The 16879-nt window shown below is 42.4% G+C and overlaps 1 protein-coding gene across 6 annotated transcripts in view; it reads right to left on the bottom strand.

The window, feature by feature from the left end:
* Positions 1-270: 270 nt before the first annotated feature.
* FOXP4 (forkhead box P4) overlaps positions 271-16879 on the bottom strand; it is a 222889-nt gene continuing 206280 nt past the window's right edge. For all 6 annotated transcript variants that reach the window (XM_053244009.1, XM_053244007.1, XM_053244011.1 and 3 more), the window contains 4 exons: positions 6971-7092; positions 3675-3741; positions 2253-2419; positions 271-800 (listed from right to left, as the gene is read on the bottom strand). In XM_053244009.1, coding sequence (XP_053099984.1) covers positions 656-800; positions 2253-2419; positions 3675-3741; positions 6971-7092 — 501 coding nt within the window. In that variant the 3' untranslated portion in view covers positions 271-655. The remainder of the gene's footprint in view (positions 801-2252; positions 2420-3674; positions 3742-6970; positions 7093-16879) is intronic.

The following is a 16879-nucleotide window of genomic DNA, read 5'->3' on the forward strand; positions in this document are numbered from 1 at the left end:
TAGGGGTCTTGTTTTCCACTGATGTTCCAGTATGTATAGATGGTGTTAAAAGGGTGAGAGGGGACTGTGTGAAAAGATTCCTCCTAGTGCAAAGTTCTCAGTGGGATTAACTGGCAGGCTGTTGCAATGCTTTCCATGGGAAAGTGGGGGACATTCACAGAGGCCCATGGCTTGGATGCTGTCCCCTGTTGGACTGGATGCTTCCAAAATCTTGATTTGTGGAAACAACACGGCATATGAGCTGAAAATGACAAAACACAGAGCAGACAATACGAGACACCTTCTTTTTTATCCCCATGAAGGTGGGGTGATGGAAGGGGGAGGGGGAGACAAAGAAGTCTTCGGACAGAAACAATCTACCATCCTCGTTTACCAATTACAAATTTAAAAAAAAAAGAAAAAGAAAAAAAGAGGAAATGCTCAACTCTGGTTTTTGTTTCTTTGCACATCCCCCTCTGTGAATGTCTGTTAAGAGTCACTGGGATGTAAAGGAGGGGTACAAAGAGTGTGCCTTCAGCAAGGGTAGACCCACGGAACCCTTTTGCTTTGCAGAAGTGCCTTAAACAAGATAACGCTGAAGGTCACCTTGAGGAGGTGGGAGCCATTGCTTTGTCTCTGGGGAAGTGCTGGGCCCTAGCTGAGAAGGGAGAGCCCCTTAAGACAAGTCTTCCACTGGCAGCTCCTCCTCCAGGTCTCTGTCATCAGGAATCGTCACATTCTGATTGGTTGTGGCCATGAGAGAAACAGGTCTGCTGTCATCTTCGGTCTCAGCTGGTTCTTCCTTCACATGGACTTGATGGCTGAACAACAGGAGGTTGGAGAAAATAAGCAGAATCAGAACAAAGCTTTGCAAAGGAAAACATGATTGTTTAGCAGACTGGATTTACTTAACAGAAGCAGCAAGACAGAAACTGGATATTTGGCTGATGGGCATTAATCTTCTTACTTCCTTCAAGATCCCCCAATACTGAACACCTAAATATACTTCCCATGGCTGTTAACAGAACTGATACATCTGTGAAAAGAAATTGTAAATGGGAAGGATTTGCTACTGAGATTAGCTACCACCTTGAGCATTTTACAGGAACAATCACTATGTATTCTAAACTGGAAAAGCGTTTTATTTTTGATGATGAATGATTTTATAATATTGAATACAGTGTGAAATAATATGTTCCTCATAGAAAGTAAGCAATCTCCCCACCTACCCTACAGTGGTGCTCAGGCACCACAGCAGGACAGCATAACTAAGTTATTCTACTCTGTGCTGAAGGAATGTTCTGATATACCGTATTTTATGGACTATAAGACTCACTTTTTTCCTCGAAAAATATCCGCCAAAATTCAGGAGCGTCTTATATGTTTTAACAGTTTAATATGTTAAAACTCTGAAAAACTGGATTAAAATTAAGGTGCGTCTTATAGTCCGTAGCGTCTTATAGTCCGTAAAATACGGTATATAAACAGAAAGTCTGATTACCTTGAATTGTAAATCTGAAAATATTCATCAGCATTACTAAGAAGCCTGTTTAACACACCAGGGTCATGTTTACTCATTTGACATAGAAGCAGGCCCAAACTCCAGCTGTAGATCTTCTTATACATTGAACGTGTCCATCAAAAGCCCAAAGTCATGTTTTGTGACACAGCCTGATCAACATTCGCAGCTCTTTGCCAAACCTATCTGTTTGGCCTGGCCTTCCAGCAGGGGCGTAACTACTATCAGGCAAGGGGAGGTGGCTTCCTGGGGGCCCCCACGCCTCGAGGGGCCCCCCAGAGGCATGTCACATGACGATATACTGTGAAGTGTGTGTGCGTGTGTGTATCAGCGAGGGGCCCATTTCAAAATTTTGTCTCCAGGACCACTCCAGCCTTGTTACGCCCCTGCCTTCCAGGGTTTTTAAATAGTTGTAAATGGTTTTAACATTGTAACCTGGTTTTTCAGGGTTTTAAACTGTTTTGATTTTTTAATTGTTGTTTTATGGTGTTTTATAATCTCTGTTTTAACTGTTAATTGACTTCAATGGTTTTGTTTTAATAGTAAATTGTCCCGAGTCATTTTGGAAGGGTGGTATAAAAATTAAATGAATGAATGAATGAATGAATAAATAAAGTCCTCTGGTTCTGGCCTTTTTGCTTCTTCTACGTGGATCCTTATGCCTCCATTTATTTCTTCCTGTATGTGCCAATATTTCTCAACATAGCAGCAGGAAGGAAGGAAGATAACTGGAGAGAGGTCCATTTAGACTTACCTGTACTGCTGTGGTGAAAGCCGGGGGCTATTACTGCCATTGCTGTTGACTTGCTCCACAGTGCTGCTCACATCGTCATGGCCAACATGTAGCATGCCACTAGTGGAGCTTGTGTTGATCATAGTGGGGCTGTTCAGAAGAGGGAAGTTACTCTCAGCCAGGGCTGCCTGAAAACAGACAGAATTCAACTGATAAGCTAACTGTGGCATAGTACATTCTCCAATGACAAATGACCATTCCCCAATGACAAAGAAAAAAATTATGGCTCCTATCTGGCCAGAGGTTTCTTAAGTACCTTTCAGCAAGTTGCTGAATACAGGTTGGCAAGACTACTCAGGTTCCATTGAGACACTAAAAAATACATTAAAAAAAATAATTCCATGTCATTCAAGCCCCTATGCCTATATTTTCTAGAAGAGCTTGATAAAATAGAGAAATAGAAACTAAGCTCTTCTGAAAATCTTGTCACTAGACCCCCTTGCCCTCAGTTTTATTGCATTAACAAATACTGAGACTATACACTTGGTTTCAGGCACAGGTCACACATGTGAGCTTTGTGTGAGTGATGATGAAGCTCAGAGTCTCAATTTCACTGGCTCAGAGTAACCAAAACTCCAATTTACGACATTCATTAAATAGTTCTAGGTCAGCTAAATAAACCACCAACCTCCTAGAGTTTGTCAGCTGTAACCATGGCCATAACTCCTGCCCCACTGTCCCAAACCTGGACCATCTCCCAATCCATGACCCTACACTTCTCTGCCTGTTATTCTTATGTGGGCGGGGACTAAAAGGGCGATCACATAAATAACCCTGGAAAGCACTCAGCTGTGGTAAGGGGGTGGAGGCAGAGAGGCTATCTAGATAGTCTGCTATTGGTCACCTGTTCCTCTTTCCCAACTCCTGTAAGAACTGCATTGTTGCTTCAACAAGCAGGACAGTGAGATTCAGGCTATTTGGAGTCAGGGCGCCTAGGTTATTGTAGGAAATGGGTTTGTTTGGGTTCTCCAGTAAGGTGTGGGAAAACCAGCATTGAATATTCTGTACTGAAGTTAAAAAATAGAATACCATGAAATCACTGAATGGGTTCCAAAGTTACAGAACAAATTTTGAATATTCATCCTCTCCAGGAAGACTAAAAACCAAAAGCCAAACCAAGCCCTGTCCCTGATTTATACAAATGTAGATCTCAATGCAATCATGGTGAATGGAGAAAATAGGATTTTTAATGTATGTAAAAAGAAGCTCCTCTTCCATGTTAAGTAGCTGAGCATTAGCCAAAGACACTATATGAGTGGAAAGATACAAATTGTTCCTTCATTTGATCTTCTAAGTTGACAATCCTGTATGCAGAATAAATTGGGGGTCACTAGCAGTCATCGTGTTACACATATAAACTCTTATTCAATATTGGTATCTTACCTGGTAGCTGGCATTAAGTGCTCCATAACTAAGGCCAGAAATCATGTTTTTGACTAAAGTTGGACTCCTGTAAACAAAAGAAACAGCTGTTAGCATTCATATCCAAGCACAAAGCAGGATAACAGAGGCATAATGAAAGGAGGGCAGCTGCAAAAGCCAGGGTTGTACTCTTTCCAAAGTTTGGAATCAGGGATGTGCAAACCAGCTTGAGGTCGAGCCAGTTTTCCGTCAAACCAGTCCAGCTTGACCTCGAACCAACTCCCCCCCCCGCCTCAGAGCTTATTCAGGGGTTCTAAAATAAAATAAAATAAAATAAAAAAGAATACTCACCACCAGGGTCTGGCAGTCTCTGCCATTTCCCCCTCCCCTCCGACCTCCCCCTGCTCTTCCAAGGGCCATTCTGGCCCTTTCTCCGGTGGCAGCAGTCATTTTGGAGTCTGCCGCACATGTGCCTTGGCCATTTGCGTTGCCAGGTCATGACCCAGACCATGCAAATGGCCAGAGAAAGGGCTGAAATGTCCCCAAAAGGCCCTTGGAAGAGCGGGGGGGGCAGAGGGGAAGGGGGAAACAGCAGAGACCCTTCCACGGCTTCAGCAGCATCCCCTGAGACCGCCAGACCCAGTGGTGAGTGTTTAAAAAATATTTTTACTTTAGAACCCATTCAAGCTGAGCCGGGGGTCTGTTTGTGGGGGACAAAACTGAACATGCCCAGTTCATTTCGAGTCTTGTTTGGACTTGACCTGAATCAGGCAAACCAGTTTTGTGCACACCCTTATGCACTACTGCAGGTGCAAGATGGCAATTAGTCCCATGTTTTCTTTCTGTCTACTACTACCTAAACCTTTAGATCATTCCAACTGTGTACTAAGCTCTGTTGCCATTTGTCCTGTGCCATTTTACACACGTCCCCATAACTGATGCGAAACAGTTATGAAAATTGAAAATCTTGTCTTCTCCTAAGTTCCAGACTTCTGGTAGAAGTTTGGTAGAGATTTAAGCCTCCAGCTCAACAGTTGAAAAATATTTCTCTTTCATTTCTCCTCTCCCCACAACCCCCATAGTGTACATAAACACAGTCACACCTATCTAGTGAAGAAAACAACATTTGTTTTTGTTTTTTAACGAAACTTGTTGGTTATCTGAATGTTTAGAGCAACAGGTTTTCTGTCAACAGAACATTACCAGTGGTGCCCTGTTGTCTGTGCAACAACCACTTATACTACTGGCTAAAGAAATACACTTCTCATGCACTTTTCATACCACTGCTAGTTACTGCTTGGTCTTGTAAACCTACAAGGATTAATACCATGGGTGTACCAAAGGCATCTATAAATATTAATTATTATAGTATATACAAGAGGCTCTCTTGTCAGTTTATGCCTCTCCTTTCTGCCTCCGATATTTCCCTAAGGTTTGCTTCCAACTCATCAAGAACATCCTCTACTTATAAAAGCCAGTTACCTTGGAAGGTGAGTGAGAGTTCCATATAAGTGGTCCCACAATGAAACTCTTATAAAAACCAGGGGAAATCTGTCTCTGAAACACATTTACTGACAAAAGGATTGTATATAGCTGCAGGCAGAGAAAATGAATCCACATTTGTGTGTTATGCTCCTAAATGTACATTTGTGAGAACACAAGTACTTGTTAGCAATATGCAATAAGTTCACTCCAGGAAACTGGCACAGGCAATTGAAACATTAACAGATGAAGCAAAATCTAACACATGGTTCAGAAAAGCCTAAATCCTTGATCTAAAGATAAAGGATAAATCTAAAAGCCTTGAAATAATTCCAAGTCTCCCACAACAACAACAGATGAGCGTCTACCTCAATTATTTAAGGAGAATCATTTACTCCTTCACACAACATATAATTCACCACAAGATGTGCTGACTGCCATTAACTTTAGCTTTAAGGAAAGATTAAACAAATTCATGAAGAATATCCATGATAGCTATGTTCAGATACCATATACATGTTGAATGTCTAATATATGTTTTACCAATATGCTGGTAACACCCAAATCTATTTCTCCTTGTCATCAATATCAGGAAATGGCATTAACCCCTTAAATGCCTGCCTACAGGCAGTAATGGGCTGGATGAGGGATAATAAATTGAAGCTGAATCCAAGCAAGATGGGATAGAACCTCCTGTTCTGGGTGAGGTTTCACTCCCCCAGAAAGAAAAGGTTCATAGCTTGGAAGTGCTCTTGGACTCAGGTCTCACTCTTGTGCCACAGGCTGAGACTGTGGCCAGGAGCGCTTTTTACCAGCTGCGATTGATTTGGCAACTCCACCCATTCCTTGCAGAGAATTACCTGAAAACAGTGGTACACCAGCTGGTAACCTCTAGTTTGGACTACTATAATGCGCTCTATGTAGAGCTGCCTTTGTACACAGTTCGGAAACTTCAGTTAGTTCAAAATGCGGCAGCCAGATTGGTCTCTGGCTAACTAGCACTTTGTACTTTGCCCGGAAACATATCAGCAACCAGTGCAACTGTTTAAGGACAGGCATAATGTGGTCTCTGCGATACCCCAGAGACTCTCTGGGGTATACCAAAGAGACCACATTATGCCTGTCAAACAGTTGCACTGGCTGCTGATATGTTTCTGGGCAAAGTACAAAGTGCTAGTTATGACCTTTAAAGCCCTGATTAGCTTAGGCTCAGGTTACCTGAGAGAACGCCCTTCTCTAAAAGATCCCCACCACTCATTAAGATAATCAGGGGCAGTTCATCTGATGGTGACCTGGGATTGGGCCTTCTCAGTTGTTGCCCCTACGTTGTGGAATGCACTCCCCATGGATATAAGATTATCTTCCTTGGAGGCCTTCAGGAGAGCCTTAAAGACCCATCTTTTTAGCCTGGCTTTTAATATCTAGTTTTAATTTTAATTCTAATTAGTTTGAAACTGGTTTAAATGTGTTTTGATGTGGATGTATACTGCCCTGAGCCACTTTAGGAAGGGTGGTATATAAACTGAATTAATGAATAAATAATTTTTTAAAAAAACCACAAAGGGCAGGAGAGAAGGGCTGTTGCCGCTAAGCCCTGCTAGTGGATTTCCCAAAAGGATCTGGCAGGTCAGAATTACCAACATGATGCTCAGCTTTCGTCTTATCCAGCAGGTCTGTTCTTGCATAATCCAGATAGGTCAGTTATTGGTCAAGGATTTGCTGGTCAGACTCCACAGCTCTCATTTACTTCTCTCCTCCCCATGCTTTGTACCCAGCCTGATACTGAACTCCACTACAACCCTTCTCAAGGCTGCCTGGCAAGCTGTCAGACATACCCTGTCATCTTTGGTGGCCTTCTCTTTTGGTACTCGAGTTCATCTACAGTCCAGACAGCGCCCTTGACATTCTCCACTCGGACAAAGCACTTGTGCAGGCTCAGGTTGTGGCGTACAGCATTCTGCAAGCGTGACAGAAGGAAGAAAAAGATCATCATCAAAATCAGTGGTGGTCTTACACTGGACAGTTCCCCTTTCCACAAAACTCCTCTGCTGGCAACCATTTCCCTCCCAATCTCCTAAAGAGCAACAGTCATTAATACTGCCATTAATACAATCTGTCTCTCAACATGACACGTTATAAGGAGGGGATGCTTCAAGACTATCGTATGCTCAAGACAACATGTTGTTTATTGTAATATGTGAATTATTGTCATATTCTTCTCACCATACATTATCTTACAATATTATTCAGTTACATTCTAGGCTGGTCAGAAGCACCTCCTGTTTAGCTGCTTGGATGCTGTCCCCCCTGCTGTACAGCTGCTGCTCCTCCTAGTCATTACATCTTCTTACGATAGCAGGTGCTCAAGGAGCTTCCAATGGACTATCCTAAAGTAGGACAGCAGAAGGATGTCCTCAAGCTACTGTTAGTAGCAAAAAAAAAAAAAAAAGGTGTAGAGATAACAAGACAGGAGGAAGAGCCCATCTCCTCCCAGACCATCTATGGAAGTCCACAAATGCCAGCAGCAACTGAGAAAAGACCGTTGCTCAGACAAGGGGGGAACTACTATGTAACATTCCTGCAGAGTGTGTTGTGGAGAGAACTTTAGATTCAGTTATACTGAAAGCCAGGAGGAGGAGACAACTACGCCCTGAGCTCTGGGACACCCCTTAACAAAGAACTACTTCATGAGCACATGTCTTGGTTTCATCTCCTGCCCAAGTCAACTGAGAATGGTTGGCTGATCTTCTACAAGAGAGTCTACGTAATCTCTCATTATTGGCTAAATGCAGAGAAGAGGGAAGGAGAGAGAAAGCAAGCTAAATAATGAGGGACAGTGAATTGCCCACACCCTCTCCAGCTTCGAAATTCTCAGAATTCCACCCCCGGCCACTCCCTCTTCTTTATTCTGTGTTGTCCATCTTTACATTTCTAAATGTAAAATAAAGAAAGCACACGTACACAGGCAGTGTTGCCCCAAGAGATACCAGCTCCCTTTCCCCCCTTCCAGCTCCCTGCCATTTGCTACTGCCCCTATTTCATTACCAATTTTAATTTGCCTCTAATTAAATCCTGTGTATTTTTCCGACTCACTTGCTAATCCATGAGGGAGGCAGGAGGCTGGAGTGGAATCTCTCCGAGCTATAATTACAAAGGGCCTAATCACGTCGGGGCTCTGCCTTTGAATAAATTTCCTTGCATTAAGGTTCTCAGATTCTCTGCCTTGCAAATGAGAATGACCCCAATTTCAGGATGTTGGCCTCGGAGGGTTTTTTTTTTTTTATTTCGAGTCCTGATTCGTGATGAGAGACTAATTCGTTACGCTAAAACATTAACAGCAATTTAAAAGGTCGAACGGGGGCCGTATAAACAAAAGAGCTGGCCAAGACAACAAGGCAAGAGAGAGAGATGGTGAATAAAACCCCCACCTTAGAAAGTGTTACCATTCTTGGAAGCTCAACAAATTGGACTGTTGCCTCCAATTTTGGATACTGTTCATTTTTCAAATTCATCCTTTCCTCTTCTCCTTATTACTTACCCAACTGAATATTTGTGATGATGCAATTGTCCATCTCTATTGCTCCTGTTCTCTAAAACAGGGGAGCAGAGGCCTTACTACGCATTTTTTTCAGCAGCTCCATCTGGAACTATGTAGGAGCTTGATGTTTGCATACATCCCTCTTTATATTTAAATGGCATTAGCCGCTAGCATCCTGTTGTCAGGAAAGAATGTTTACATGCAAAGGAAGCTTCTCTCTTTCAATTCATGACAACAATATAGACAATGAGCCTAAAGGCCTTCACAAACGGGGCATGCCTATGAATGGTAGAAACACTAGTGGTTGCACTTTGCTTGGTCTTGCCACATCTGTGAAACAAGACCTATCTGCACTTCAAACAGCAAAGGACTACCTATGGCAATGGCCCCTGAGCACCTGCATCCAACACTTCTAAGGCAAAGGCACCTTCATGTGGTCCTGTTTTCTTGAGGCAGTTTTGCCTAGGCTTTGCAAGCACTCCAGGGAATCCACATAATACAATGGCTTGGACATGGTGACATCAAGGAGCCAAACAGCAGTCTGATGAAATGGCTCATACCATTGATCTGCGACTATCAGTCCAGGAGACCACTTTTCCCATGACATATGAAGTACCTCACAGCCCACTCTCAGAGTTTCTGTACTGGTGCTGCTTCAGTATAGGGTGCAGATAAGCCACAACGTTCTGTGGAGAACAATCTGTGAGCAGAAGATCTGCCTCAGGGCTTATCTGAGACACACGTGTGTGTCTGTATGCGTACGTAGCCTAAGTGACTTACTGAGTTCCAAAAGGGAAGTCTCAGGTAAGAAGTGAATTTCTCTCTTTACAGACAATCCTGATACAAGTCTATATACGTTTTTCTCTGTAAAAATGCTATGGACGCTTGTGTTGTTTTTGGCTCAGAAAATCTTATATGGGATTGATAACTGTTGAAAATGCCACAGTTGATTCTGTTGCAAACAGCAGCCTTCTCTCCAGGGGTGTACACAAACTACAGTTGGCGCACCGGTTTGGCACTGCAGGGAGGGGAGAGGGAGCTTTAAGAAAGAGGAAGCAGGTCCTTACCTGCTCTCTGCCGCCCCATGCAGCTTTCTAATAGGGTGGCGCTTGTCCCAAGTACCTCTGTGTGGTGCCAGTATGCACATGATGTTTGCGCATGCACAGGCACCATTTGTCTGGTCAGCAACACCATGCTGACCACGCAAATGGCACCTGCGCATGCGCAGATGCCATGTGTGTACTGGCACTGCACAGCAGTACTTGGGGTGAGCGCTGCCCCAGCAGGAAGCTGCATGGGGTGGCAGGGAGCAGGTAAGGACTTCCTTAAAGCTCCCGCTCCCTGCAGTGCTGAACCAGTGCGCGTACCACCGTTCATGCACACAGCCCTATTTCTCTCTTTGGTTCTGTCCTGAAACTGCTTTGAAAGGAGATATTTTCTGGCAATGAAATCAGCAGGACAAGAGGTAAGTAAAGTTTCTACCAGAAACCCACACTGGAGAGAATTTTGTCTGTGCTTCATTAGCACAGCCTTGTTGCTCTTGGCCAGATGACACTGACAGAGTTTAGGCTTTTTGCTGTTTTCTTTCTTCATTTGGCTCATGAAGGGCTTAACAAATCCCACCCCCATCCCATAGCAGCAATGCATTTTGGTTGCAAGAGTTGCTTCACATGTTACATGGATCGAACAGAGAACTAGCCTACTTGCTCTTCTGATCAGAGCCTCAGGTCTAATTTCAGTCTTGCTTAGCATCAAACTGGTATCTATGAGTGCACCACCTATAACTGACCGAGGGAGCCTATCTTACTATATGCACAAGAAGTGGAGGCTAGAAGGCCAAGGCACACATCTCTCCTGAAAATTCCACACGATTTTTCATTTCAAACAAATGGTATAGGGCTCACGTCATATAGCAATCCCATGGAAGAAAATGTCACTTTAAAACCAGCCCTCAGTTCCACATGGCCATTCTCGCTTCCTAGCACGTTGTGGGGTTTCTTTACAAGGCATATGGCCACCCCACGGGCTGATAGCAGGGTGCTGCTAAGCATGTCCCTGCTCTCGCCTCAGTGATGTGGCCGCTTGCTCCACAGAGGCCTTTTTGCTCAATTTTAATGCTGCCTTTGTATTGTGACGGAGTATTTGTTTAATGCCAGGCTCGGCTGCTCTGTTTGCTTCTTATCTTTGTCTTTTCTAATGATGTTTGCTTTATGCCCCTGGCCCAGCCTCTCTCCCCAGCTCCTGCCCCAACCATCCAGCATCTCTTGCAGCTCCCTGCTACGTGTGTGCTGCTGTCATATCAACAAAATCCTCCTCCCACCTCTCTCTTTAGAGGCACTTCTCGCTTTACCTCTTGGCACCTGTTTACTTTGCACTCACCCAGCTCCTACTACCCGAGTACCTCAAAGTGCTCTAGAAGGGAAGCTAAAGATTAAACCATCATACAAAATGAAAATGGTTTCTTTGTGAGACAACCAAGTTAATATAGTATACACTTTCACTGCAACATGTCTCAATGCGGGGATTTCTGTTCCTTCCCTTAGCAGTTTTATAATGACATCATTTTTCTTTAATTTTTCCAAAGAGGACAAAAGAAATCACATCTGGATTTTCTTGTTAAGAGAGCAAAAGGCCATTCTGAAAGAAAAATATTTTAAAGCCAGTTTTCACAGTACGGTGCTTTTGAGTAGCGGTTTTCAACATGCATTAGAGAGTTAACATTTCTGCTTTATAAGCACAAGCAATATGTGCAAAACATCAGTAACAAATGCCAAGGTAGGTATTATTCAGCTATTGCACTTCTCCTCTCCTCTCAAGCTAGAAACAGCCCAAACATCAGGCTTCACTGTCTCTGTTCTAACCATCATTTTATGCATAGCATCTTTATGGTTCTAAATAAGAGTACAGGAACCAACTTGGCATTCTTCCAAGTCTCTTCCCCCAGTTCTTCCCATGGGACCCCACTTGCAATATGCACTGGATGCTGTCTGCACTGTTATTTGTGACTTGAATAGGCATAGTGTATTTACCTGTAATATTCCACCTGAACCATTAGGGGGACTCAATGATTGGCACACAAGCTCACAGAGCTGTTGAAGGCAGTCTTCCTCAGTTTGTTTAAAATTACCTCTTCACAGACACCCATGTTGATTAACATAGTTGCTTTTACTCCATGTTTAGGGGAGAAAACACCACTCAGTCTCCTCTCCCTACCCTAAAACAAAATTGTCCCCATAGCACTTGTATTCTGACTGTTAAATGCAAGTCTTTGAGCAAGGAACGAAATAGAAGAAAGATAATTAGCCTTAGAATTGTCCACATTTAAGGTTGAGCAGATTCTGCTTTTGTCTTATGGGCATGCATAATCTTTTCAGTTGCAACCACCTTCATACCTAGGTTTTTAGGACACAAAGCTTAAGTTTCCGTGCCAAGCAGCATGCAACTTAAAAATGTGCCAAGATTAGCACAAATATCATTTTTTATAAAATGCCAGAGAAAGAGGACATACATGCTGCCATTCATTCATGCCAGGCACACACTTTCACAACTCTAGTCTTTCAGAAGGTTGTAAAGGGTTAAGTAAGCGAGATGAAGGTGGTGAAGCCAGAGAGAAAAATCCATTGGTGCAAAACACTGGGGTGAGAAAAGGTGAGACATTTGAAGAACAAAGGTTCAGAAAGAGAATGACATTAATGAAAGTATTTAAGGGTTATATCAGTCTTGCATATGCCTTTGACCGGGGAGCAGGGAAATTGCAGAGACACGTTGATACTCCATACCATGGAACAAAAACCAGCTAAGGAGAGCTGTGAGGATGAGCCTAGTTTGGAACCTCTACACCCTACAAAATTAAAATATAAGCAAAGCAACAGACTGCAAGGGCAAATGATGTTTCTCATCCTGGTGACGGCCAAGTTACATATATCTCTTCCACAGCACCATTATTCATGGTCAGTCATTCAGGCACAGCATGCCAGCCACAGAACGACTAATTTAGGAAATAGGATACAGGGCTATAACCAGGCTTCCTCACAAGATGGGGCTGCCACATTTCTAAGCAGGGCTTTGGAGAAATTAATTTAGGATTAGTGATTTCCTTATAGCTAACAGAAACTTGTATAATCCTGTTGTCCAATTATCTGTGTGTACTTTAATGTCTATGAAACATATATGTTGAATGTAAACTCTTTGCATTCACATGCAAACACACACACACACACACACACACACAGAGCAAGTTTCATGCAAAAACACTCATACAAAAAAGGCTGATTTACAGAGAGGTCATGCACGCTATAAGAAGTCAAGAACAATGGAAAATACCTTGAACTGAAACAACTAGTATATCTTTTTTTGTTGTTTCATAAGAATTAAGGATGTTAATAGTACATTATGAGCAAGTGATACCAAAAGGTGTAAAACACACACACACACACAAAATCTTATGCTATACTTAGGAAGTGAGAAATAGCTGCAGATTTTTTTCTTGATTTTATTCTTAAGTTCCACACCAATACAAAAAACAGGTCAAGAAACAAAAGTCAGAGCACAATCCAGCCAGAGTTAAGTAATTCCAGATCTCATTGTTTCCAGGAGGAGAGTGGTAATGAGCACCTGTGCAGCTTTTCTACTTAAACCAATGAGTCTTTGGAGGGGGGGGGTGCAGGGCTGGCCACCCAGAAAATGCCTCATGCCACGGTGTGCACATTCAGGATGACAAATAGAGACAACAGGGCAAGTGGTGCATGTCTTAAGTGAAGCAAGCAAATGTACAGCCCTGCTATTTGCCCTACATGCAGACTCCCTATTTTTCTCCTCAGGGCTCCTCCCTCCCTCCCTTTTACTAAGGGGTGGAAAGCGAACAGCACAATTGTCCAGCCCTGGAAAAGGGAAGAGCTGCTATGCATCTGTTTAGAAGAGAGGTGCACACGTTATTCTGAGGGTCCCTTTCACGTGTTTAGTTATTTAGCGAATAATTAGAAAAATGTATTTGTCATGTTTTAAAATTAAATATTTCATTGAAGAGGAGTAGAGATAAGGGATGCAGAAATGAAGCAAAAGAAGAAGAAAAGAAAAGGGGACAACAATGCAGGTGCAGAGGGACCTGTGAGACGGGGGTACAAAACAGATGCATGGACAGAGAAGAGGATAAGGATGTGGCGAGAGAGAGTACAATCAGTTACAGAGAGAAGGGCGAGCTAACAGAGATGGTGCTGCAGAGGAAAAAATGGAGGGGGGCAATGGAGATGCGAGTTCAGAGTCTTTCAGAACAAGTTGACATGATGAAGAGACCAGAAGTGATGCCAAGAAAGAAGCAAGTGCGCAGTATGAGGTACGGTGGGAGGGGCATTAGCAGAGCAATTGGTTCAAAAGAAAACAATGGTTTACACCTTTCATTCTCCTAGCAATTCATATATCAAGGGAGCTCCAGATGCAAATGGAACACATAGCATAGCTGGTTGGCTACAACAAGATGGAAAAAGTGGGGCCAATTCAGCATCAATTACTGCTGAATCCTCAGAGAGGAGGGGAGGGGGAGCAAACCTAAGCTAGTGGGCCTATAGGAGGTACAGCTGACCCCAGAGGATGTGTGAAATGAGCTGCAAAGAACTGGTGTATAGCATCCTTTTCTGTAGCTTCTTCTGCGGTGGTGGCATACATTATGGGATACCTTCCCCCAAGGAGATCATCCAGGCTTGCTTTCAGATGGCAATGAAGACCTACTAGTTTCAGTAGGCTTGCAACCTGTGAAAGTTGCTGCAGTTAATAATTGTCTACTATTTTCTGGTGCTGCTAGGTGGTTATGTGCCATGATGTTTTAATGTGATGTCGTAATCAAGTTTATTATTATTTTTAATCATCTAGATTAAGTTGCTAACTGAGTATGTCACATATGAAACACAAATGTATTAAAGCAAACATTTCCCCCAGTGGACCTTAGTCGGTGAAGGGTGTAGTGGTTAGAGTGCTGGACTAGGACCGGGGAGACCCGAGTTCAAATCCCCATTCAGCCATGATACTTGCTGGGTGACTCTGGGCCAGTCACTTCTCTCTCAGCCTAACCTACTTCACAGGAGTGTTGTGAGGAGAAACTTAAGTATGTAGTACATTGCTCTGGGCTCCTTGGAGGAAACGCGGGATATAAAAAGTTTTTTTAAAAAAACTGTCCGTCCAGACCAGGTGTACACAATAAGGTTAATGTTTTTGGGAGAGAGGTCTCTTTGGCTCTCTTAGTGCATCTGTGTGTGTTTGTGTTGGGATTATTTATGCATTTGAAGAGCTGCATCTACATGTTTGTGTATGTTTTCACCCTATGCCATCCTTAAGAAATTCTGAAGGTGCTTAAAGGTGGTAAAGGACGAGGAGTAACTTTAAATGGTAGACATTTTTCAGGGTTATTAAATTACTTCTTACCATCACCACCCTTTTAACATCTTGCTGTGCTCATAAGCATAGTGAGGGAAGGGTTTAGAAGACTGCTTAAAAATATGAAAAAGGTAATAATAATAAAGTCTGAGATCACTCTTGAATGAACTGGGGAAAATTACTCTACCCTTTAGCCACTTACTCTCCACAAGCGTGGCAGGATGCTTAAATGAGTTTTTTTTTTAAAAAAAAAACTCCACCCTGTCACACTCATAGCCATAGTAGCTAAAGGGCAATTTCTTTTTTCAGGACAATTTAAGCATGATAGGAGTGACAGCAATCTTGAAAAACCCTGAACTAGGGGGACTCTAAGCTGGGCAGGTCCAGAACACCACCTGGCATCATGATGTGTTTAAAACCAGAAATTTTTATTCTAAAAATTAACTCCTATGTTTTAAATGGAAGCTACCATGTCACATGTTCATCTTTTAAAAAATCCTTGGTGGGGTTTAACCAGTGGGACAGTACACTATCCCCACCCTAGTTATAGCCCTGATAGAATGTCTGTCAACTGGTGTGTCAATACTTAAAAAAAAATTAAAATAGTAGAGAAGGGAAAGCAGCATGTATGTTCATTTGTTTAAAGTGCTGATGGCTGGAGGGGCTGAGAGAGAAATTGTTTACATGTAGGGAAATGGATGTGTAACACTGTTTGGAGAGTTCATATTATATTACAAGGCATTTCCATGATGTAATACACTCTACTAATGTACTGTTCTAATGTATGGTGCTCCTGATATTGTTGGAAACACATCTCAGTATACAATAATTTGTTTTATGTTATATATTTTAAACATTTATATCCTGTCTTTCCCCTCCAATCAGGAAGCAGCTAACAATCGCATAATAAAAACATTAATTACAGATTACTAAAGACAGCCTAAAAGAGCAAGAGTGTACATGTGAGTCCACCATTCATTAAACTCAGCAACTAAAAGGAGAATCACAGACAACATTAAGAAAAAACCCAAAGAACCTAAAAATATGTTGTCAACTGGTCACAAAAACAGAATCAAGAGTTACTGGGGCACCCTACTCACTTTTGGCCTTCTGTCTGTAGATGGCTCATCCTGAAAGACATTTTTGGGGTTCAGTGGCTATATGAAGGAAGTCATCAAAGATACTCATTGAAATTACAGAGACAGAGTAGGAAATAAAAAGGCTTGATGTCCTCTGGACAGGAATATTCTAGGAGTATCCCATCTCCAGAGTAATCAGCATCCCTCTTGTCTATAAGTGTCCCTGCTCTTCTGTACTATGTAAGCAGCATAGCAACTGTGGAGAACTGGCAGCGATTTCACTTTGTTCACAGCAGATTTTGTTTTCAAATATATTTACAGAGATACTTTTATGTTTTGGTTTTTTATAGCTGTAATTTGCTCTCAGCACTAGGGGAAAGGGCAGGACAGAAATCCAAGCACTGGAGAGAACACTACATTAATATATCTGCATAGATACCTTAAAGTACAGTGAAAAACAAGGACTCTCTTAAACCTGTACTCTAAACTGTAAGCAAAACACAAAAGCACAAGGCTATATGCTGTTAGTAGCGTAGCTAAAGATATCACATACTGCTTGAAAATTTCACAGTGCTTGTATTCCCTGAAGCACTTTCATATCTGGTGTTCCGAGAATGTGATTATAGCATAGCATAAGCTATTATAGCTGAAATTTGTTGTATTGTAAATACAACAAATTTCCTACATAGTAGGAAAAATCCCTCCTCTGGCAGATGAATTGAATAGGTGTCAGCTAATAATTGCTTTCTGACTCTAGTGAC

The sequence above is a fragment of the Hemicordylus capensis genome, chromosome 4 (genome assembly GCF_027244095.1).
Source record: "Hemicordylus capensis ecotype Gifberg chromosome 4, rHemCap1.1.pri, whole genome shotgun sequence".
Taxonomy (NCBI): Eukaryota; Metazoa; Chordata; class Lepidosauria; order Squamata; family Cordylidae; genus Hemicordylus; species Hemicordylus capensis.